Raw genomic sequence first — 24093 nt, 5'->3', positions numbered from 1 at the left:
TCCAAACAGAGCTAACAAACACAGGGGGCTGGGGCACATACGCACACCCTGAACCCAGGCGTCTGGGTCACACATACACACGTTCCACACCCACCCCAAACCCAGATGTCTGGGTCACGCGCACACCGTGAACCCAGGCGCCCGGGTCACACACACACACACGCTCCACACCCACCCCAAACCCAGGTGTCTGGGCCGGTCACACAGACACACACACAGCACGGGCGTCCGGGCCCCACCCACACACCCAGAACCCAGGCATCCGGGCCCCACCCACCCCCGTTCCCACAGAAGACCCAGGCGCCCGGGGCCCGCGCGCCCAGAACCAGCCGTCCGGGACCCACCCACCCGCCCCTGGCCCCGGCGTCCCGGTCCCGCCCGCCCCCAAGAACCCAGGTGCCCGGGGATGCCATGGATGGCACCATCAAGGTGGGTGCCGAGGCCAGGGCTGCGGCTCCTTCCTTCCTTCCTTCCCCTTCCCCCAGCCTTAAATAAAGAACCCAGGCGTCCGGGAGTGCAGAGGCAGCCTGGCGGGGTCCTGCCCTGCAGCCCTCCGCTGCCTGGCTCCGGGGCCCTCGTGTGCCTCCCCTGCACCTTCACACCCCTCCTTTTCCTCCGCCCCCACCCGGGGTCCTGCTCCGTCAGCCTCCACTTTTCCCTTGGTCCCGCCTTCACGCTCGCCTTCCCTCCTTCCCTGGATCTGGGCTCCTGCATCCCGCACTCCTTCTTTCCTCCCTTCCCGTGTTCCCTTCTTCACACTCGTTCTTTCCGCCCTCTCTCGCTGTTTTTCACACTTGTTCTTCCCCCCCTTCCATAGGCCTGGACCCCACTCCTCCATACTCTCCCATCTCTTGCACTCATCCTTTCCCTCATTCCCTTCTTCTGCACTCATTCATTCTCTCCTTCCCTGTCAGGTCTGGGCCCCGCTCCTTCCCTTCCTTTCTCCTTCCTTCTCTCCCATCCCTCGCAGTCATCCTTTGCCCACTTCCCTCGTTTCTGTCTTCTCCACTTGTTCTCCCCTTCCTCATTTACTCGCACTCGTTCTTTCCCTCATTCCCATCTTCACACTCATTCTTTCTCTCCTTCCCCATCAGGTTGGGGCATCTCTCCTTCCTTCTTTCCCATCTTTCACCCTTCCCCATTGCCCTCCAATTCTCTCCGCCCCTTCCCCTCCACCACACTTGTCCATCTCCCCCCTTTCTCATGCTCTCACTCCCACCTCCTCCAGCCCAGCTTGTCCTTCTTGCCCTTCTGCACTCCTTTTTCTCCTTCCCTCGTTCACATCTGGGCCCACTTGCTCCCTCTGCACTCCTCCTTTCTCTGCCTCACTCTGTGGCTTCCCCCTCTCCCTCGGTCTCCCCTTCCTTCCCTCCTCTGCACTCATCTTCTGTCCCTTCCTTGCTCCGTTCTCTCCCCTTTGCACTCCTCCTTTCCTCTTTCTTGCATTCATTCGTTCCCCACTTCCTGCCCTCCTCTTGGCCTTCCCTGCTCCCTTTTAGTCTCCCCCTCACCTACCACTCTTTTCTCTTGTCCCTTCTTCCCATTCTTCCTTTCCATCCCTCTATCCATCTCACACTCCCCTTCTCACTCTCACACTTGTCTCCCTCCTTCTCTCCCTCTTTCTCCCCTTTGCTGTCTCACTCTTTCCCTTGTCTCTCTCCCTCCCTCTCTCACACTCACCCCTTCCCTCAGTCTTGCATTCCTTTCCATCCCTGTCACGCTCATGCCTTCACTCTCACTCTTCTGCATCCCTCCTCTCCCTTTTTCACACTCACCTTCTCTCCCTCACTCTTTTCCGTCTCTCCTTCTCTCACACTCATCCTCCTTTCCATCTGTCACGCTCACATCTTCACTGTCTCTCACCCCTTTTTGTCCGTCCTCCCTTCTCTCCCTTTCACACTCATCCCTTCTCTCACACTTTGCCCCCATCCCTCCTCCTCTGTCACACTCCCCCCTTCTCTCTCTGTCATGCTCACCCCATTTCTACCATATTGATGTCTTTCTCTCCCAGGCTGGGGGGACTAAGAGCCCGGACGCCTGGGGTCTTGGGGGTGAGAGCCCGGACGCCCGGGGTCTTGCGGGAGGGTGAGAGTTGGGCTGAGGGGTGAGGGCGGGGGGGGGCTGGGAGCCCATACCCCTGGACTTTCTCCAGCCGGGGGGGGCCTCTGGGCCCAGATGGCACTTGCTGGCTGGGCCTTTAAATAGCTCCTTCTCAGGGCCCCCGACCACTTCCGGCTTCTGCCTCTGTTTCCTGCCCCCCACCCCCCCGAGCACCGAGCACGCAGCCGCCCCTCCAGGGAACCCATGCGTCCAGGCTCCCAGCCCCCCTCTCACCGCTGCTATGCCTCAGTCTCCTCCAGAGAAACCAGGCATCCAGGCTCCCCCAGGCCCACCTGCCCTGAGCGCCCAGGGTCCTGCCAGGCCCCCTCCCCTCCCCGTGCGAGAGGGCACCCATGGCAACACACCCATCGTGCGAGGCACGTGCCTCGACTGGGTCTCTGAGATGCATCCTTCAGGCCAGGCCTGCAAGCCCCATACCTGGGCGTCCTCCCAGCCCCCCTCCCCCAGCCTTTGTACAGCCCTCATGTCATCCCAGCGCTGGCGCACAGCGGGGGGTGGGGAACCGCAGCATAGGTCGCACTTCTGCTTTCCGGGCGAGGAGCCTGTGTGGGGGGGTCAGCGGGGAGGGGAACCATGAGAGAAGCCGGGCGTCGTCTCCCAGCCGCCCCTGCTTCCCCAGCCCCCACCCCCACCCCAGAGATCCCAGTGTCCTTCCCAGGCCAGGCGCCCGGCTGCCTGCACCTCCCCCCCAGGGCTCAAGTTTGACTGCTGGAGCTTGACTCGGGGGTGGAGGGCATGAAGGTGTCAATATTTGTGGTGGGCTGATACACAAACATATACGGTACCCCCCCCTCCCCATTTTACCGTATTTACCAGTATATGCGCACAGCGCGCGCGACCTGGGCGCCCTCTAGCGGTGGGAGGGGCCGGGGGCGAGCGGCCCCGCCCCCCCGCGCTGACGCCGCGTCCCCCGCAGGCGGCGCTGGCGCTGGTGAGCGAGGAGCAGCCGCTGTTCGAGGCCACCTACGACCCCGGCGCCCCGATCCGGACAGACCCGCTGCCGGGGCCAGGGCAGGAGCCCGGCTGGAGCCCCGAGAGGTCAGCGCTGCCCCTCGCTCCCGGCCTGCAGCCCCCCGCACTGCCCCCCCCGAGCCCCGACCCACTCACTCCACGTGTGCCCCCACCCCCCCGCAGGCAGTCTCCCGTGGGCTGTGGCGTCTCCCCGCGGAGCCAGGCCGGGGGCTCCGATCCGGCCCCGATCGCCTACGGGGGCAGCCCCCCGGCCCCCCCCCGACGAGAAGAGGGTCATCGTGCCCGCAGGTCAGTGCGGGGGGGGCGGGAACGCAGGCGTCCGGGCTGGAGCCCAGCTCGGGGCGGGGCGGGGCGCGGCCCCCGCGTCGGTGGTCCCGTCTGCGTGGGGAGGGGGCGGGGCGTGGAGCGGGACCACGCCCGCGCACTTACGCCCCGCCCCCCGCAGACCCGCGCGCCTGGAGCACGGAGCACGTGCGGCGCTGGGTCACGTGGGCCGCGCGCGCCCTGGGCCTGGCCGGGCTCGACCCCGCGCGGCTCGGGCACGTGGACGGGCGCGCGCTCTGCCGCCTCGACCGCGCCGGCCTCGCGCGCCTCGTGCCCGCGCCCCACGCGGACGCGCTGCTCGCCCACCTCGCGCGCCTGCGCCAGGGTACGTACCTGCTCTACCGCGCCCCGTCCCTTGAGCCAGCCCCGCCCCCATGCTCCCCTGGCCCCGCCCCTTGAATTAGCCCCCTACAGCCTGGCCCCGCCCTCTACTCCGGCCCTTTGCACTAGCCACGCCCCCTGCTCGCTTAGCCTCGCTCCCTGCTCCCATGACCCCGCCCCTCCGCTCTCATCGACCCGCCCCCCACCCGTCGCTCCGGCCCATTCGGCGGGCCCCGCCCCTTGCCGTGGCCACGCCCCTTGGGCCCCACCCTCTTTTTCTCTCCCTCACCCCACACCATCCTCTTTCTCTTGCGGTCACGCCCCTTTCCTTAACCCCGCCCCCTTAGTTCAGACTCCACCCCGGGCCCCACACCCCACCTCTGACAGCGCACCCAAAGCATAGCTCTGCCTATGGCCCCGCCCAGCCCCACAGCCACACCCCCTTTCTCGTGCCCTGCCCTGGGGCCACACCCCTTCTCTTGACCACGCCCCTGAATGCACTGGCTGGGAGGCCCCCCTTTGCCCCTCGGGATAGCACCGCCCCCCCCCCCCCCGCGCTGACTGTCTCCTCTCCCCGCAGACAGCCCCACCTTTGCCTGCACCCCCGCCAGCCCCCCACGGCCCCTCATCAAGACAGGTGAGTGGGGGGCGTGGGGGGACGGACTCCTGGGCTCCCCCACTGGGGGGTGGTGCAGAGGGGCTAACACACTCACTTTCACTCCTCCTCCCCCAGAACCCACCTATGATGAGAGCGTGGGGAGCAGCTGGACCGGGACCAGCCCGAGAGGTAGAGGGCCAGATACCTGGGTGCCCTGGGATGGGAGGGGCCTGGGAGGTAAGAGCAGGAGGGGCCGGGGGGCCCAGAGCCCTAGGGTCCTTCCATCCCATCCATCTGTCCCTTCATTTTGCCCCCGTCCCCAGACTCACCACCCCCGATCCAGGTGGAGACCACCCACATCGTCTCAGGTGAGTGACACCCCCCACACCCAAGCCAGCAAGGGGGGAGGGGGCTGGGAGCCCGGATGCCTGGGCTCTCGGGGAGGCAAGGGGGCAACTGGTGCCACCTGAGGCGGGCAGTATGTCTGGGTTCCATGGTAGAGGGGGGCAGCGTCTAGGTGCCCCCCCAGTGACCCCTCCCTTTCCCCCAGATCCCTACCAGGTGCTGGGACCCACCAGCAGCCGTTTGGCCAATCCAGGTGAGTCTGGGGGGCGGGAATCTCTTTAAGGGGCACCTGGATGTCTGGGTTCTCACTCTGTTCTGGGAGGGGAGTGACGTCTGGGGAGGGGCACAGACTGGGGGCCCAGACACCTGGGTTCCCCCCTTGCCATCTAGGACACTAGCTAAGGCCCCCCCCTCCCCATCCCAAGCACCTGGGTCTTCTCCCCCCTATCCAGGACACTAGGTAAGACTGCCCCCACCACCTCCCCCCACCATCAAGGACAGGAGCTAAGGGGACAGTGGATGGAGTCATCGCCCACCGCTGACCCATCCAAGTCAGCAGCTAAGACCCCACTCTGGACACCTGGGTTCTTCCCTCCCTGCATCCATCCAGGATAGTGGCTAAGATGCACCCCACACACCTAGGTTCTTTCTCCCCCCCCCAGAACAATAGCTAAGACCACCCCCAAGGATCTTCCTCACCTCCCTGATCCCAGCCAGTGGCTAACCCCCTGACACCTGGGTTCTCTCCCCACCCCGGCCATCCAGGCCGGTGGGAAAGACCCACCACCCTGCTGGCTGCTTGGGTTCTTCCCCCTGCCCAATCCAGGCCAGTGGCACAAATCCCTGCCCCACCCCACCCCGGACACTTGAGTTCTCCACACTCCAGGAGGGGCCTAACCCTGCTGCCCCCGGACCCCCGCAGGCAGCGGGCAGATTCAGCTGTGGCAGTTCCTGCTGGAGCTGCTGTCAGACAGTGCCAACGCAGGCTGCATCGCCTGGGAGGGGGCAGACGGCGAGTTCAAGATGACTGACCCGGACGAGGTGGCGCGGCGCTGGGGCCGGCGCAAGTCCAAGCCCAACATGAACTACGACAAGCTGAGCCGGGCGCTGCGCTACTACTATGACAAGAGCATCATGACCAAGGTCCATGGCAAGCGCTACGCCTACAAGTTTGACTTCCGGGGCCTCAGCCAGACCCACCAGGCTGACCCTGGCCCCTGCCGAGCCCCCGCACCAGCCCTGCCCTGCCTGGGGCCCTGCCATGCGCAGCCCAAGGCAGGCTTTGGCCTAGCGCCTGGCCCTGGGGCAGCCCCCAGCTTCTTCACCAGCCCCTACTGGGGAGGCGGGGGTCTCTACCAGAGCCCTGGGGGCTACCTCCACTCCACCTTTTAGGCTGGCGGTGGTGCTGGGGGCAATTTGAGGCAGGCTTGATGCGAACTCAGGGTTTGAGGCCTGCCATGACCAACTCTAGGCAGGCTTTGGCCTAGCACTGATTTTGGGGGCTGGCTCAGCTCCACCCACTAGCCTGGCAGAGCCTGGGGTGCCCCCTCTGGACTCTTCTTTCTAGCCCTGGCACCAAAGAGACTCTACAAAATGAAGAGTGAGGGTTTGAGGCCTACTATGGTGAACTCTAAGCAGGCTTTGGCTTAGCAGCCCCCAAGGTGCATGCTTCAGCTCCACCCACTAGGCCAGCAGGGCCTGGGTTGCAGGGTGCCATGGCCTGGGGCTGCTCCCTGGACTCCTGTTTCTAGCCAAAGGGACTCTACAGGATGCAGGCCAAGGGTTTGAGGCCTACCATGACCAACTCTAGGCAGGCTTCAGCCAAGTGGCTGCTTTGGCAACTACAGTACCACCTTTTAGGCCAGCAGGGCCCTGGACTCCTCTGGGGGACAGTGCCAGGTGAAGGCTGAGGTCTTGCCCTATTCTGGGACCAACCAAGGCCAACTCTCGGCAAGCTTCAGCCTAGCACCTGACTCCGCTCAGTGGCCCTCAGCTCCTGACAGGCACCTGGGATCCTGACCATGGCAGGGAGAGAGATGTGAGGCTGCCTGTTGCCAATAAGCTCAAGTGCCTGGAGACCCCAGAGGACACCTGTAGGCACCGTTTGCCCAACGGAGACCGCCTGTTGCCAGTACTTACAGGCTGTTGCCTACTCACCTGGGACACACTTCGCTATGGACACCACTTGTTGCTCCCAGCTACCTATTGCCCATCACCCACCATGGCCAGGGTGCACTGGTTGCTGAGGACAACTGTCACTCATGGACACCATCTATTGCCACGGCTACTGAGGCCAGAGGCTGGGGGGGGCAAAGATGAGGTGGTAAGAACACCCAACTCCAACGGTAGCAACCCCACATGACAGCAACTGTCTCCTACCTCCCCCCATTCTTCTATCCTGCCCCCTGGATTAAAGGTTAAGACCTCACAGCTGATGTCATCAACAGGAAGCAAGGCTTGGTGGGGGGGGGGGCAGGAATTGCTCTGTGGCTTTCAGCTATGATGGAGGACCTGGGAGCCCAGATGCCTGGGTTTTCTCTAGCTGTTGGGTGGGGGGAGGGGAGAGGGACTGGGGGTTCAGAGCCTAGGGCGGGGAGCCCTAGGTTCTTTTCAGTTCTGGGAATGGGTGAGTGGGACTGGGGGTTTAGAGTGGGGGGGCCTGGGAGCCCAGACACCTGGGTTCTCTCCAGCCAGGACTAGCCTCCATTTAGGGGTCACTGGAAGCTGGAGGGACCCATAATACACCCCCTATGGAGCAACTACCTCCCCTGCTTACCCCATAAACACAGCTGCATAGGGGGTAGAATCCATGTACAAAAGGGGGGGGTTTATTAGCTGCCACAGAGCCCCAGACTGGTGGGCAGCCCCCAGGGGGCACTGCATGGGGGGGGTAAGGAGGAAGAACAAAGGGGGCTTTTATACAAGAGATATGGGGGGGCACCCTGGGGGGGGGGAGGGGCAGGGAACCCCAATGCCTGGGTCCCTGTCCCCCCAGCTATCTGAGGCCCAGCTTCTTCTTCTCCCGCTGCTTCTTGCGCACCACGTCAATGTTGCGGTCCTTCCACATGCTCTTGCGCAGCTTGATGGGACGGCTGCCCACGTACTTGCCTGGTGGGGGGGGCAATTAGGAATGGAAGATGCTCCAGAGACCACCCCCCCAACCAAAAACCCAGCTCCAAGCCCCTCTGCCCAGTCCCAGCACCTACAGAGCCTTACTGGTGACGACCCCCTCACTCCAGGACTGCCCCCACATTTAGTCCCAGAACTGGATATTACAAGGCCATGACTTCACCTGTGATGTCATAGTGGGATGTGGGATGAAGGAAACCCCAGAACAGGAGGCGGCAAGGCTCCCTGCCACCCAACTCCCAGCTGAGTTCATCCCTTCCTCTCCACTGCCTTTCCAGAGCTAGAGAGTGCCCAGACATCTAGACTCCCAGTTCCCCCCTTACCCCCTGCACTCCCAGCCCCTAGCCTCCCCACAAGAGAGAACCCAGGCATCTAGGATCCCAGGTCTCTGGGATCCCAGGACTCCACCCCCACAGTGCAACAGGTTAATAGATCCCCCATACTAACCACATGAACCTCTTAAAAAGCTCCCTCCCCCTGGGAGGGGGGTGCATTTCTGCAGCTTTGTGGGGGGATGACTGGGAGCTCAGAGAGCTGAGCTCTTTTTAGTGCTGGGAATAGGATGGGGGAGGGTGGGAGCAGACATTTGGGTCTCTGGGACAGGAGTGGGGGCTAAGAGCAGGGGGCTGGGTTGTGAGCCTAGACACCTGGGTTTTCGCCAGCTAGGGTTGGTGGGGATGGGACTGGGAGCCCAGATGCCTGGGTTTTCTAGGAGGAGAGCTGAAACTGGGAGCTAAGAGCCTGGGTTCCCTCCAGCAGGGGCCAACCTCCATTTAGGGGTCACTGGAAGCTCAGGGGGGAGGCAATATACTTGCCATGGAGCAACTAACCCCCCACTTAGCCCACAAACACAGCTGCATTGGGGGGCTCCACATACAAAAGGGGGGTTATTAGCCACCACAGAGCCCCCAACTGGGGGCAGCACACAGGTGGCTGTGTGTTGCTCTGGCACCAAGGAGGGCAGGGAGGAGGAACAAAGGGGGCTTTTATACAAGGGAGGGGGGAGGGCCCTCCCCAGCACTCCTGAGGGGGTGTCATAGGATAACAGGTCCCCCCCAGCACTGTGGGGGGCCGAGGGGAGGGAGGGGTGTCACAGGGTAACGCATGCCCCCATATCAGCTGTGAACCGAGCCACCCAGACCCCACAGTGCAACAACTTAACCAGTCCCCCATGCCACCTGTATGCACCCACATAACGGGTGCCCCCCCCTGCAAACCTTGGTTCCTCCTGCAAAACATACCATTCATCTCACGCATGGCGCGGACGTAGTCGTTGGGGTCCTTGAAGCTGACAAAGCCGTAGCCCTTGGTCTTGCCCGTGCGCTTGTCCCGGATCACCTTGGCCTTGAGGAAGGAGGGGTAGCGGCTGAAGGCCCGTGCCAGGATGTCATCATTCACCTCATTGCCTAGGTCGCCGCAGAAGATCCGGAAATCGTCTGGGGTGGAGAGTCAAAGGGCGGGGCGGTGGGTGCATCATCAGCCCAATGGTTGTCGTGACAACTGATCCCACCCCCCCCAGTGGGAATGGGCTGCAGCCACAGGAATGCTGTGGGGTCCTAGCTCCTCCTCCCCGAGAGGGAGTCCTGGGGCAGAGGAGAGTGGTCCCTGGCTCACCAGCATCCCATTCCAGCAGGCTGGGGTCCTCCCAGCTGCTGCCAGCAGCCGTGCGGATACAGCGCTTCAGTTTCTCCTGCTTCGTCTTCTTCTTGTCCTCGGCCACTGGCTCCACCACTGGCTGTAAAAAGGTGGCAGGGTCAGCAAGCCCCTCCCACTTGCCACCGAAGTTCTGCTCACCCCAGCAGAACCCCGTCCCCTGCCCTCAGCTGCATGCCAAGCGCCTGCTCACACCAGAGCCCCTACCACTGTCCCCACCAGGCCCCACCCCCCCTGCCCTTGGTCCCATCCTATATCCTCGTTGCCCCAAGGCCACAACCCCTGTTCCCTGCCCTACAGCTCTTTCACCCTAAGACATACCCATCAAACCCTGCCCACACCCACCTAAGCTCCTCCCACTACCACAAGCCCACGCGCCCTGCTTTAAGCCCCCCAAAGCCACATCCCCTGCCCTTAGGTTACTCTCATCACAATGCTACTGCCTGCAATAAGCCCCTCCCACACCCCTGAACCACACCCACCCTAAAACCCTCCTACCTCAAGGCCTCAGCCCCTCCCACCATTCCAAAGCCCCCCCATTCCAAAGCCACACCCCTCCCCCTCAAACTACCCCAAAACCACACCCCCTCCTCTAAGCCACTCCCACCCCCAATGCCATCAGACCCCTCCCACTCCTCCCCCTCACCTCCACAGGTACGAAGACAGTGTCAGGCAGGCGGGGGCGGCGGGCACGGACAGGGGGCAGCAGCAGCTCGGGGCCCCGCAGGCTGGGCAGTACGCGGGGGTCCGGGGTCAGCAGGGGCTCAGGCTCGGGCATGCTGGGCCCGATCAGTGCCTCCTCCAGCCCCACTGGCTCCTTCTCCTCTGACAGCAATGGCACCGGCTCCCGCAGCTCCTCCTGGCCCAGCAGGGGAGGGGGTCAGGTGCAGCCCGGACACCTGGGTCCTCTGGGGCCAAGGTGGGGAGCAGGGAGTTAGGACACCTAGGTTCTATTCAAACCTGGGATGGGCATTTGGTCTGGCGGGGGGCAGAGGAGGGGTGTGGGGAGGGAGCCCAGACACCTGGGTTCTCTGGGGCTGGGGGTTGATAGCAGGGGCTGCGCTGGGAGTCCAGATGCTTGGGTTCTTTTCAAAATCTGGAATGCAGGGAGGTAGGGGGTACAGCCAGGAGGGAGGCAGAGGATGGGTGCTGGGAGGAAAGCCCAGATGCCTGGGTTTTTCTCAAACCTGGACGGGAGTGGGGAGGGAGCCCGGATGTCTGGGTTCTCTGCCCCACTCTTGGAGGGGTCTAGGAAGTTACAACAAGGGGTACTGGGAACCCAAACACCTGGGTTCTTCCCCTTGCCTCCGCCCCCCCATCTCTGGAAAGGAAGCAGGGTCAGGGAGGGGGTTGGAGCCCAGACACCTGGGTCCGCTCTAGCTCTGGGAGGGGAATGTGGGTTTGGGAAGAGAGGGGGGAGAGCAGGGGAGGCTGGGGGCCCAGACACCTGGGTTCTCAACACCCAAGTCCGAGACGCAGCACTGCCTTCCTCCAGGTAAGCCTCGCCCCTGGCCCCCTCCTCACCTCCTGCTTCTTCACAGGCGGGGCTGAGTAGACGGTGGGTGCCGCCTGGATGACCGTAGGGTTGATCTTTGGGGCGGCCATGACAGGGCGAGGCACTGGCACCATAGGAGCCAGGGGGCCCACAGGGACCCCTGGCCCCACCTGCAGCAAGGAGAGGGTTAAAGTCAAGCCCCATCTGCCCCCATCCCTCCACCTCTACCACAAGGCTATGGAGACACCCAAAATGTGGCTGCTTGTGGAGTGGGGGATAGGAAGGAAGACCCAGCGTTGGCTGCCAGGGGATGGCGCCCCCCAGCTCACATCAACCCCTGAAGGGACTCAGTGCACAAAATGGTGCCCATTGGGATTGCAGTGGGTCTAGTGCCCCCTAGTGGCCCCATTGGCCACTGAAGCCAACAGCTGGGCAGATTCATATCTGACACCCCCTGGGGGGTCCCCTAGTGCCCCCTGGGGCCCCTGCCCCTCCCTCCACACAGTGCTCCCCACAGTATTGCAATAGGTCTAGTGCCCCCTAGTGGTCCCTGCAGCTCCCACCTGGACAGATTCATGCCCAGTGCCCCCAGGGGCCCCTGTTGGCCACTGTAGCTGCCATATGGGCACATTCATGCTTGATGCCCCCTGGGGGTCTCTACTACCCACTGCATTATCTTCCCCTAGTGCCCACTACAGCCTAACTAGACACCCTCTGCCAAGGCCTGCAGAATATAGCGCCCCTCCCCCTAAGCCACAGCACCCCTGGATAGATTGGTGGTATTGCAGTGTTTCTAGTGCCCCCTACTGGCCACTGCAGTCCTAGTTGGGCAGATGGCTGCCCCCAGAGGCATTTCCCTTCCCCCATCCAAGGCAACTGCCTGCTGGTTAATGCGCAGCACCCCCTAGTGTCCCCCAGACCTTCACACTACCTTCAGTGCCCTCAAGTGCTCCATCAAGCTACAGAGGAGATACAGCACCCCGCTGAGATAGTGTCTGATGCCCCCTAGCAGTCATGTCTGGTGCCCCCCGGGGGTTGTTTGGCTACTGCAGTGTTCCCTATGTCCCCCTATGCCACCACCCTGCTGTAAAGCATCCCCCTAGTGCCCTCCCCAAGCTACAGCAAGAGGAGCAGACAGCACCCCCTAGTGGCCTCCAGCAGGATTTTGATGCATCTGCTGCCCCCTAGTGCTTCTTGTTGGCCACTAAAGCTCCAGCTACATGGATTTATGCCTGGTACTCTCCAGAGGTCCCTGTTGGCCACAGCCACCCACCCTGCCCCTCACCACAGCACCCCCTGATGCCTACTCACAGGTGGGCCAGGTCTCATGGGGCCGATGCCCCCCAAAGGGGGGCCAGGGGCTCTCTGCATTGGGGGGCCCATCATCATCTGAGGGCCCTGAGGGCCAGGCATTGGAGGTCCCACCATGGAGGGGTGATGGGGCGGGCGCATGGGCAGAGGTCGAGGACCACCTGTAGGAGCCAGACAGAAAAACATAGAAAAGTGTTAGGCTTCGCTCTAGGCCCCATTCTACTCCCAGAGCTGGATGAACTGAGGTGTCCAAGCTCTCAGCCCCCTCATGGACCTCACCCCCCTCCCAGAGAACCCAGGTGCCTGGGCTCCCACTCACCTGATCTCTGCAGTACATGGGGCACAAAGGCAGGTCGGAGGATGGGGGGCCTCTGCGGAGGAACAGCTGCAAGGTGGGGTAAGGTTATCACACGGCCCCAGTGGGGTTGTGGGGGGTCACTTGGGACACAAGTAGATGCCAGGGGGGAACATACAGCGCGCGGCACAGCCCCGATCCTGGCTGGGGCAGAGGCTAGCTCTGCCTGGGATGGGGCTAAGTATAGCGCCTGGCACAGCCCCGATCCTGAGGCCTGAAGGCGGCACCTACCTGGCCCCACAAAGGGCACTGGGGGTGCCACGATGGGGGTTACCACAGTGGCTGCAGCAGCTGCCCGCGCCTCCAGGCTCTGCTGGACCTGGGGTGGGGGGAGCATCAGTGAGATGAAAACACCAGTTCTCAGCCCCCTCCGCACCAGTGAATTATTGTTCTTCCTCCCTTCAGTCCAAACAAGCTCATTAGCTCCAACCCAACCCCCCCTCCCCACATACTAATTATGCAAATTAAGGGGGGGAGGGGACCTGGCCACACTGTCACCTGCTGGTAGGTGTTGGTGGCAATGATAGGCCGGAGGACCGGGACGGGGGGCACTGGGGGCACAGCCGACACCGCTAGGGCCACCGGGACAGCATCCACCACAGGGGGAACCGAGACGGGGGCGCCCAGCACCTCCTGCTCAAACCTGGGGGGACGAAGGGGGGCAGTGAGGACCCCCAGCCTGGCCCCAACCCCTCCTCCCAGGCCCGCCCATACATTCTAGCCATGTCCCCTGGCTTTAGACCCTGTTTCCTTCCCCTACCTTGCATGCTGGCCCCACCCCACCCCCTGCAGGCCCCACCCCCTACCCCGCAGGCCCCGCCCCAAAGCTTTAGCCCTCCCACTGCCCTGCAAACCCCACCCCGACCTTTGCCACGCCCCCAGATCCCCACCTCATATTCTGGCCCTGCCCATCCCACCGCCAGCTCATATTCTGCCCCGCAGCCCATATTGGCTCCGCCTTCAAGCCCTCCCCTCCCCTCCAAGCCCCGCCGCCGCACTCACAGCGCCATCTCGGCCTCCATCTCCTTCAACCGCTCCTCGCCGCTCTTGCTGGCGCTGGCCCCAGCCCCAGCCCCGGCCCCGGCCCCGGGGGGTCCCGGGGCGCCGCCGCCGCCTGGGGCGGGGGGAGGGGCGGCTGGAGCCGCTGGAGCCGCCATCACTATGCGGGAACGCGGGGACCGCGGGGCTTCCGGCGCCCGCTAATGACGTGTGCCCCACTTCCGGGCTGTCTTTGTGATGTAAGGCTGTGCGCCCAGGCTGCAGGTGGGTGGGGGATGAGCGTTGCGATGAGTCGCGGAGGGGGCGGGGAAGACGAACGGGCATAAACTCAGAGGGGGCGGGGTTTTCTCGGAGGGGCGTGGTCAGGGCTGGGTAGCCTAATGCATCAGTGTGGGAGAGGGGCTGACCAGCCAGGAAGAAAGTTGGGTGGGACTAGCCAAGAAGGAGCGTGGCCAACCGAGGACCCCTTCATGCAGTCTTCAGGCGCCTGTCGTTGCATGCCTGCCTTCCTTGTGGGGGCAGAGGGGTGGGCCCTGGCTTGTGGGGGCGGGGCTGGGGGTCAGAGCGAGGGGGGCTGTCCCCACTGCGGAGTATCCAACCCTATGGCGGGGGCACATAGCACCTGGCACAGGCCTGATCCTGACTGACTGCTCAGGGGCTGCTCCGCTCTCCTCCCAACACCGGGCGGGGAGGGCGGAGGTACATGCTCCATCCCCCTGGGCCACCCCCTTTCCTCAGAATCAGACCCTGTAATGCCCCTTCTCAGAGAAATACTGTATTCCACCACTTATAACATGCCCCTTTTAAAAAAAAAAAAAGCCCATATACCGTATTCACCCACCTACCATATGCCTCCTCCGAGACGGAATTTGGATGGGGAGGATCTTTATTCAATTCTAAAATCAGGGAGCTCTTCAATCTGAATCCAAGATCAGCAATTGTATCCCAAGAGCAGGGCAGCTGCAGGAGGAGTTCAAGGAGACACCAGAGACACTGAGGCCTGTACCCAGGGGAGCTGTGCTTCTCCATCACTGCAGGAGTTCAAGCACACCCTGGTGGGGGATGATCCCAGTGGCACCTGGTATCTACTGAGGGAAAATCTCCCAGGCTTCTGGGCTGTTGGTTGCCCTCCTCCCCCATTCTGTTCCATGTGTCGCAGGGGTTTAATGCTCCCCCAGAAGTGCCCAGTGCTGGATGTAGCCCAGGATGGGGAAGGTGCCTGGACCGCTGCTGGGACCAACCCCAGAGGGGCCTAGCTAGAGGGTCTTGCGCCTCTGCTCAGGATCAGACTCATGGCAGGAAGGAATCACCCCCCCAGTTGGTATGGACAGGACAGGGGGAATTTGTCCTCCGCTGGAAATCCCTTCCAGAGGCGCTTCTCCATGACTATGATCATACAGACTCCGGAGGTCTCTTTTAGCCCCACACCTCTATGGCCATGTCTCCATGACCTCTGGAGGTCCCTTACAGCCCTGCTTCTCCATGACCATGATTCTACAACCCCTGCAGGTAGGTCCCTTCTAACCTGATTATTATGGTTATTTCATAGATTTCATTTCATAGACATCTGGCCTGGAAGGGACCCCGGAGGATCATCAAGTCCACCCTGGGGCAGGAAGTCCCAGCAAGATAAACATCCAAAAGTGTCCTGAAGGTGTTCAAAGTGAGTGCTTGAACCGCCCCTGGCAGCAGCCTATTCCAAATTTTGGGGGCTTGGACCATAAATTCTTCCTTATGTCCAGCCTGAAACGGTCACAGAGGAGTTCATGACAGTCTGATCTTGTCATCCCTTGGGGCACTCTGGTGAACATACATTCCCACAGAGCCTGGTGAGGACCCCTAATAAGCTTATAGGTGGCCATAAGGTAACCCCTATCTTGCGCTTTTCCAGGCTAAAGAGCCCCATGGCTCTCAGCCTGTTGTCATAAGGTCTGTTTTCCTGACCTCTGATCATGCGTATGGCTCTTCTCTGGACTCTCTCAAGCTTCTCCACATCCTTTTTGAATTGAGGAGCCCAAAACTGGATGCAGTACTCCAGCTGCGGCCTCACCAAGGCTGAGTACAAAGGGAGAATGACATCCCGGGATTTGCTTGAGAAGCATCTATGGATGCAAGCCAGCTTTTTGCTCACATTACTAGCCACAGCATCACACTGCAGGCTCATGTTCATCTTGTGGTCAATCATGACCCCCAAGTCCCTTCCATCTGTAGTGCTAGCCAATGTAGCACTGCTAAGCCTATAAGGATGCTGCAGGTGTTTCCTCCCAAGGTGGAGACCCTTGCATTTTTCGGTGCTGAACACCATCAGGTTCTTGTCCGCCCATTTCCTGAGCCTGTCAAGATCTGCCTGGATCACCCTCCTGTCCTCAGGTGTGATACTTTACCCCAGAGTTTGGTGTCATCAGTGAACTTAGCCAGTCCACTTCTGACACCAATGTCCACATCACTGATGAAGATGTGAAAAAGTAAGGGCCCTAGGACAGAGTCCACTGGTCACGGCCCACCACGACGATCGACTTCCGTCAACCACCACCCTCTGGGTCCTGCTGCGGAGCCAATTCCCCAGCCAGTGGATTGTCGCAAGGCCGAGGCCACAGTTAGCTAGTTTTGCCAAGAAGTGATCATGGGATACCAGGTCTAAGGCTTTTTTAAAGTCAAAATATATGACATCAATCTCTTCCCCCTTGTCCAGGTGATAGGTTACCTGGTCATAAAAGGATGCATCTGGGATTATGGATGTGCCTGGGATGGTTTGGATAGGGCTGACCCTGCCTCAGGCAAGGGGTTGCGCCAGATGTGACCCTTGGAGGTTCCTCCCAGCCCAACCCTTCTAGGACTTCCTTTAATTTTTTTTGATGGCCTCCTTTTCCCTCCAGCCCTTTGCACCTAGCAGCCTGGTTGCTGTTCTATCACAGCAGTCCTCACATGTTTCAGACTCAACCCAAAGCCTGGGGGGTTAGAATTGGGGTGGGGCTGGGAACCCAGACTCCTGAGTTCTCTCCAGCTTTGGGAAGAGAGTGGGGTTTAAGGTGCAAGGCAGGAGCCCAGACACTTTGTGTGGCTCCCAGACCTGGGAATGAACCCAAGTTGGGGTGCTGAGAGCCCAGATGCTTGGGTTCTGCCCCAGCTCTGGGAGGGGTGCCAAGAGCTCGGCTGCCTGGGCTCCACTCCCAGGTCTGGGAGGGGCACAGAGGGGGACCCAGACATCTGGAGTCACCCCAGCTTTGGGAGGAAGTGGGGTCTAGGGGGTGGAGGCTGGGAGTCTGGACACTTGGGTTTTTTCCCAGGTCTGTGAAGGAGACGGAGCCTGTGGGCAGGGGTTAGAGCAGGGGACCTGGGAACCCGGACACCTGGGTTCACTCCCCAGCTTTTCTTGGTGGAAGGCTGGGTTGGAGGGGAGTTGAAAAGTGCTCAAAACCACCCTGCCCCCTCCCTTCAGCCCAGGCAGGAGACCAAGGCCAGTTTTCATCCCTTTTATTGTCTCGCAGCCCCAGGAGTCCAAACGAGACCTGCACTGGAACCAGCAGGCGGATGGGGCCGGAACCACCTACCCCTCAGTGCCAGGCTCTGTGCCCCAGGGGGGTGGGCGGAGTGCCCAGCCCACAGCTCTCGGTCTATCAGATCTTGCCAGGGAAAGTGCCGTCCTCCAGGCGGCTGTCCCAGTTGTTCACCTGGAAGAGAACAACAGGCAACTACTGCCTGGGGAACCACTGCCCGGACCCACCCCCCCCACTCCGAGAAGGACCAGCGCTGGAGGGAGTAACAAGAGGAGTATCTTAACTGCCCTGCCCCTATGTCCAGCATTCTGCTTTCCCCCCCAAAACAGGGTCACTGATCTGAACCCCCACACCCCCAGGGTGATTGGCCCTGCTGCCCCGTTCCCCGAAGAACTCTTTTACCCATTCTAGCTACTCAGCAAAGTACTGTATTTCACTACATATAAAAAAACACATGCACACACACCTCTAAAAATTACAGGGGTATAGGTTAGAGTGGTGTTGGTCTAAAAATTACCGCATTTTCTAACATAGCATATGCCTTGTATAAGACACTGTCCACTGTTGGGGAGGTGGGAGGGGGGCTGAAAAAGTAGATCTTTCCTTGCAAATCCCAGTGATTTATTTGTCACAGGGGAAATACTAGGAGCTGCAGAAGTTGTGGAGGGAGAAGGAAAAGTGTAGAATAAAACTTGAGGCTTCTCTGTTAACCCTTAAGTATGAGATATATCAGGAGCAGGCAATTAGTAAGTGGTCCCCTGCCCGAAATGAGTTTCAGCAAGCCACTGAGGGCTGCATGATTGGCAGCCAGGGGCAGATTAATATTACTTTTCTAAATTTGTTAGGGGCCCCGTGGGCTGGATAGAATGGCCTGGTGGGCCACATTTTGCCCACCCCTGAGATACATGCAGGTGGGGCAGGAAAAAAAGAGAAAGGGTGGGGGGCCAGGGAGTTCAGCTCATAAAGTCAGGAGCCTGTGCCTTTAAAGCACATACTCCTAATTTGCAGCGGTTAAATTTCTGGGAAAAGTGGGGGCATATTATACGCAAGGAAATACAGCATTTGTCAAAACAGCTCTTAATTAGACAAGAAGCTCTTCTATGACTCCCCCCTGCAGTGATAGCCTAAATGATGGGCCTTTATTTGCCTCCTGAAATAAAAGGGGTGAAGCATTCGGGTGCCTCTTGAAGACCAGAGGCGCATTATTGGCGAAGGAATACAGTACACCAAGTATGTTTTAAAGGAAGAAGGCTACCAAAATGGCCCTGTCTGAGGGAGGGGGTTCTTACCCAGGAGACGGGGCAGAGGGACTTGTAGACACGATGATACCACTGGCAGGGCAGGGGGTCAGCTCCTTTGGCAGCCATTGCCTTCTCACAGCGGTGAAAATCTGGGGGGCGGGGGAAGGAAAGACAGACTGAATGGGTGGATTGTGGGTGGGGCTAGGGGGTGGAGCTGGATGTGGAGGGGTAGGACCCACTGAACACAAGCAAACAGGTGGGGGAAGGCAGCTCCTGCTTCTGTTTTAATGGGGGTTACTGTATTTTCTCATCTACCATGCACCTTGTCTTGGGGAGGGCACAGTGACTGAACACCAAGACCCCTGCCTCCTCCCAAGGCATGGCTCCATTCTGCCTCTCAAGGGGGTGCTACTGCCTCACGGGTATAATCCTGACCCCCACAGGGTCACTATTCCCCCCATAAGGAGCCCCCCAGTCTCAGCCAAAGCTTCAGTCTTTACCCTTTTGCAGCCACTCAGCCCCTTTGATGGTGGTGGTGGGGGTAGGGGGAATTTACGTCTGGTAGGCAAGGAAATACAGTAAATCCTCACAGGCTACCCCCAAGGCTTAGCCCTGCCCAGGTCAAGGCCTGCTCCAATAGGAAAGGCTTAAAACAACGAGGAGGAAAGAGGCAATCCTTTCAGGCAGCAGTCCCCATGTCCCATAATTAACCACTCAATGAACACCCCCCTCCCATTTTTCCCATAGCTACTCTGTTTACTGACAACTAGAGATCTACCATAATTACTTGAATACCAGATGAGGGCCCCACCCCTTCAATGTGGGGAAGCAGAGCAGAAGATGGGGGCACAGGGCAAGAAACAGAAAGCAGAGCAGAGGGTTACCACCCCCATGCCTCCCAAACACAATCCAAGACCTGGATCCTCCAGTACCACCAGTCTGTCCCCCACAATCACCTCCATCCCAGCTCCAAGCAACACACAGCCCAGCCAACCTCCCCGTTAAAATTGCTATCCTTTAAAATCAGGACTGTCGAACACATTGAGTCACCATGCTGGGCCATTAATGCCTCCCCCCCCCCCAAAACAAACGAACAAACAAACAAAAACTCCCCAGGTACCATGTGCCCCATGGGCTGAATCTGGCTCCCTGGGGTGAGGGGTCCTGCCATGGAGAAGCCTCTAGGGGCAGGGGGGATGACTTGCCTCTGACCCCTCCTCCCCCTCAACCCATCCATTGCCTACCCTACCATAACCACCTCTGTAAGCATCCTCCCACCCCTATAACCACCCCCACAGCCACCTGTAACCGCCCCTATAGGCATCCCCCCACACCGCATGCAGCCCCTGTAAGCACCTCTATAACCACCCTCAGGCCCCAAAGCCCCCTCTATAAGCACCCCCACCCCCAGCCATGTCTCCACCTGCCCAGACCCTGCCTCACCCAGGTAGTTCTGCCAGCAGTTGCGGGTCTGGTTCTGGTTGGGGAAGCGGCTGTCGAATGGCGCCGTTTTGTAGTTGTCCAGCTTCTCCTGGATGCTCTCAGCCATTGCCCTTAATCTGGAAGGGAAAAGGGGGGGGGGGGGAATCAAACGCAGGTGGGGGGGGCGATCCCGCCTCCCAGTGTGCTAGGAACTATACAAAGCCCCCCACCCCCCCGGAGTGCTGTGCGCGCCCCGCCCACACAGAGCAGCCTGGCCCCACCACCAAGCTACCCCCCGCCCCTCCTACTCCAGGGGCACCCCGAGCCCCTCCCCACTTAAACCGAGACCGGGCCCAGGCCTCACCCGAGCAGCGGCAACTCCTTCCTGAAAGTGACTTTCAACCCCACTGCCCGGCCAGCACGAACCCGGAAATGCAGAGCGCCCGGAAGTGACGCGCATGCGGGTCCGCCAGGCCTTGCGGCGGGGGCTGATCTAGAGAAGGAGCAGGAGGAGGTCATAGAGAGGAGTGGGGCTGGAGCGCCGCCTGGCGGGGCTCGGGTCTGGCACTTGAGGACTTGATGCCGCCGACCGTGTTGCCTTGGTGATGCCGTCCCTGCCAACACGGAAGGGGGCGGCGTGAGGGCCCGGGGCATCGTCTGCCCCCGCTGCTGCCCCTCCTCGCCCCCACTCGGCCTTGAGCCTGGGGGCATAGGCCGAGGGCAGCCGAGAGGCCCACCCAGGATCCCACACTATGCAGGGGGTATTAGGGTCCCCGCCATGCCCGTGCCCAGCCCTATACCGGCGGCAGACATTGCCCTGGCTGTTCACCCTGTAGACGCTGCCATCGGTGCCAATCTCCACCATCGTGAGCTCTGCGGGCATGTGCTGCCAGTCGGTCCCGGCGCGTGCATCAGGCCAAATGCCGTGGCGAAAATAGACAACATGGGCGGCATTGACCCCCCCCAGCAGCCCCTCCAGCCGCAGCTGATGTAGACGAGCTTCCTGTCTATGCTGGTCCAGAGCACCCCAGCCCCTGCCCGCATCTCAATGACTGTGGGGCAGGACAGGCACTGCACATTGTCTGACGACATAGGCCCGACCACAAAGAGGTCCCCACCAGTGTCCAGCTGCTTGAAGGAGCCTGGAGCGGGGAACAGAAGGGAAGGGAAGGGGGCAGAAGGTGGCTGGATGGGAGAGCACTGGAGGGGAGCACTGGCTGGGGTAGGGGTGTGTCCCTTCCATGGGTCCCTAGTACAGGCCTCATTTGGAGGCAGTAGCTGGGGCCTGTTCCCATCCAGCGGTCCCTGCTCTGGGGGCATTGGCCAGCTGTTCTCTGCCCCAAGCGGAGACCCCCGTTGATCCCCACTGGGGTTCCTCCAGGGTATTTCCAAGCCTGGGATAAGCCCCTTGAGAGACAGTGCTTATCCTGGTTCCTTAAGGGACATCTTTATGGCAGGGAAGGATGGAGCTGCCCGGCAGGGCATCTTTTATAGTCTTGTAAATTCACCCAGTCCTTTGGGTTTTTCCTGGGTTATTACTTTGTTCTTCCTTGAATCATAGAATCAATGAGTCGGAAGGGACTTCGACAGATCATCAAGTTCAACCCCCTGCCATGGGCAGGAAGGAGCACGGGGGGGGGGGGTGGAGGGGTCATAAGACCCCAGCCAGGTGCCTATCCAGTCTCCTCTTGAAGATCTCCAGGCAAGGTGAGAGCACCACCTCTCTGGGAAGCCTATTTCAGGCTTTGGCTACCCTTAGCGTGAAGTAGTTCTTCCTAATATCTAACCTAAACCTATCCTCCCTCAGCTTGTGGCCATTGTTCCTGGTGACTCCAAGGGGGGCCCAGGGGAACAGACTTTCCCCCAGTCCCCACTGCTGGCCCCTGATAAGGTTGTAGGCAGCCACAAGATCCCCCCTCAGTCTCCTCTTGCGGAGACTGAAGAGATTCAGGTCCCTCAGCCTCTCTTCATAGGGCTGGCCATGGAGGCCCCCAACCATACAAGTGGCTTCCTCTGGACCCTCTCCAGGTTCCCCACGTCCCTCTTGAAGTGTGGTGCCCAGCACTGGGTCGAAGATCGACTGCTGTTGTTTTCTGGCTGTTCTGGGGCAGATTCTTCTTTGGTCTTTTATCTGCCCGCATTCTCCATCACTTAGATGTTACACTAATTGCCAATTGCTTCAATCACGAGCAAAACCTTATAAGGGGGGATAAGGCAAAGTGCCATGTTTATTGACACACACACACACACACACACACACACACACACTCCCTGATTTCTGTTCTGCGCCGGTATATGTTACCTGGCTTCTACTTGTGATCAACTTAGCTAGCCACTAAGTTTACTTGAGCACCAATAAGACAGGTAACATACACGGGAGATTTCCTGGGAATCGGGCAGCTCTGGCCTCTTGGCTATAAAGCCCTGATGCCACCATGGGTGCCCCCAGCCTGTCCTTGGTGACTTGCGAGATGATACCCATTCTCACTGCCCTGTATGGGCTGCTGGGAGCTGCCTCTGGTGAGTGGTGATTGGGGCACCCCCCGCAAGGGCTCATAGGCTTCATGGAGGACTCAGCAGGGGAGGCGGCTTAGGGTCAGGCTAGAGGGGACCCCATTGTGTGAGATCCTGGGTGGGCCCTGAGGGCTGTCTCAGGTGCCCTCAGCCTATGCCCACATGCTTGGGGCAAAGTGAAGGGCAAGGAAGGGCAGCAGCAGCCGCAGAATACGTCCTAGGCCCTCACACCACCCCCTTCCCTACCAGCAGGGATGGCATCACCAAGCATGTCATGGTAGGCACCTCCTGGACTCTGCTCATCAGAACTGGGACCCTGATCAAGCATGTCACCCATGATCTGGGGCAGCCGTGGTTCACTACACCCTCCAACACGGTCCTCAAGTGCCAGATCTGAGCCCCACCCTGCCTCCCTCCCCCTGCTCCTCCTCAACTCCTCCTGCCCCCTCTTTACACCCCCACCCCCAGGTTTGCACCTTACACAGATAAGCCCCCCAGCATGGTGCCCTGCATGTGTCCTCGGTCTCTTCTCCTGAGGGTGGGATCTTGGCCCTCAGGCATCGGGGCAAAGACCCCAGGCCCCACAAGCTGCCTCCCACAGTACAGCACCCGCTAGTGTCCCCCACAGGGCATAGGAACATGGGGGTGGGAGGCAGAGCCCCCAGCAGTATTGCACTCTAGAGTCTGATGCCCCCTAGTGGCCCCTGTTGCCCACTGCAGCCCCAACTGGGCAGATGCTGCTGTAATGCTCCCCTTTTGGGACGCCCCCCCCCCCCCACCCAGTCCCACAGTGCCCCCTGGGGCCTGGCCACAGCCCTCAGCCCTGCTGCAGCAGCACTGTGACCCCCTGATGCCCACCCTTGACCACTGCAAGAGTAGTTAAACCCTGGAGCATATTATGATGGAGAAATTCCCCTCACTTGAAGCTCCAGAGAAGAGGTCAAATGTGTTGGAGGTGGCCTAGTTCACCTCAGTCCCTGCCCAGGGCAGGGAGGAAAGGACATGGTGATTCATCCAGAGGTCATAGGGTCGTAGGGAAATCAGGTCCCTTGACACATCCCTCTAAGCTCTTCATCAACCTATCATCAGCCCTCATGCCACACCACACATCACACCTAAACCTGCCATAGGGAAAGCAGGGGACCCTGGCAGTCAGGATGCTGGCTGTTACACAGGCTGTTAAGATATACTCAGTCGATCCCAGGCAGAGGCATTGCCTCCGTGACAGAGGAAGGCAATGCCCCCACCCCGCCGTCCATAACAATTTGGGGTAAAAGTCTTTCCTTGCCTCCAATGTGGCATTGGTCTGAGCCTGAGTGGAGGGGCAAGACCTTTTAGCCAGGACCCTCCAGGATTGATCTCCATCCTTGAAGGTTTTCAAGATCCAGTTAGATAAAGCTTTGGTTTGGTTGATGTACTTGGGGCTGGTCCAGCTTTGAGCAGGGGGGTGGACTAGATGGGACCTCCTGAGGTTCCTCCCAGCCCTCATTTTCTATGTTCCTATGACCTCAGCAGGAGCATTGGCACCCCTCAGTCACGGCCCCTAACCTGGGCTGCAGCCAGCACCCAATGCTGCTGAGAAAGGCTTTAAAAGAACCCGTCTTTAGTTTCCCCTAAGCCTGAGGAAGGGCACACGTACCCGAAAGCTAGAAGTAAAAGACTTTTTTTTTTGTGATTTCTTAGTTGGTCTAATAAAAGGCATCATCCCTAAACCAAGAGTTCGAAAGTTTTACATTTCTTTTTGTCTCAGACCAACACGGCTACCAAATACATCCCTGAAAACCCCACACACTTGA

The 24093-nt window shown here is 60.2% G+C and overlaps 3 protein-coding genes and 1 long non-coding RNA gene across 5 annotated transcripts; 2 read left to right on the top strand and 2 right to left on the bottom strand.

Moving 5' to 3' along the window:
- Positions 1–306: 306 nt before the first annotated feature.
- LOC149861669 (Friend leukemia integration 1 transcription factor-like) lies at positions 307–7109 on the top strand. 2 transcript variants are annotated; one of them, XM_090054859.1, is made up of 9 exons: positions 307–429; positions 3038–3159; positions 3260–3381; positions 3539–3742; positions 4319–4375; positions 4472–4525; positions 4660–4704; positions 4887–4934; positions 5604–7109. In XM_090054859.1, exons 1-9 carry the CDS (start codon positions 412–414, stop codon positions 6071–6073), a joined length of 1140 nt encoding a protein of 379 aa, XP_089910985.1. In that variant the 5' UTR covers positions 307–411; the 3' UTR covers positions 6074–7109. The 2 variants fall into 2 exon arrangements, with proteins under 2 accessions (XP_089910985.1, XP_089910986.1); XM_090054860.1 differs by lacking the exon at positions 3539–3742.
- Positions 7110–7487: 378 nt separating this feature from the next.
- RBM42 (RNA binding motif protein 42) lies at positions 7488–13881 on the bottom strand. Its single transcript, XM_090053152.1, has 10 exons — positions 13627–13881; positions 13123–13267; positions 12856–12943; positions 12589–12654; positions 12270–12430; positions 10988–11128; positions 10110–10322; positions 9425–9545; positions 9052–9246; positions 7488–7789 (listed from the first exon to the last, which is right to left on the bottom strand). Exons 1-10 carry the CDS (start codon positions 13779–13781, stop codon positions 7677–7679), a joined length of 1398 nt encoding a protein of 465 aa, XP_089909278.1. The 5' UTR covers positions 13782–13881; the 3' UTR covers positions 7488–7676.
- LOC149861667 (uncharacterized) lies at positions 13751–15276 on the top strand. The gene is made up of 2 exons (XR_016443114.1): positions 13751–13887; positions 15173–15276. It is a non-coding gene; the product is annotated as an uncharacterized LOC149861667 (long non-coding RNA).
- Positions 15277–17082: 1806 nt separating this feature from the next.
- On the bottom strand, positions 17083–20299 carry COX6B1 (cytochrome c oxidase subunit 6B1). Its single transcript, XM_090053154.1, has 4 exons — positions 20148–20299; positions 19805–19920; positions 18410–18510; positions 17083–17294 (listed from the first exon to the last, which is right to left on the bottom strand). The coding sequence occupies exons 2-4, from the start codon at positions 19908–19910 to the stop codon at positions 17241–17243; spliced, it is 261 nt and encodes an 86-aa protein (XP_089909280.1). The 5' UTR covers positions 19911–19920; positions 20148–20299; the 3' UTR covers positions 17083–17240.
- Positions 20300–24093: the final 3794 nt, after the last annotated feature.

This window comes from Crocodylus siamensis, chromosome 6 (assembly GCF_052110815.1).
Source record: "Crocodylus siamensis isolate JL-2025a chromosome 6, ASM5211081v1, whole genome shotgun sequence".
NCBI lineage: Eukaryota > Metazoa > Chordata > Crocodylia > Crocodylidae > Crocodylus > Crocodylus siamensis.
This window is presented reverse-complemented; position numbering and strand designations above follow the sequence as displayed.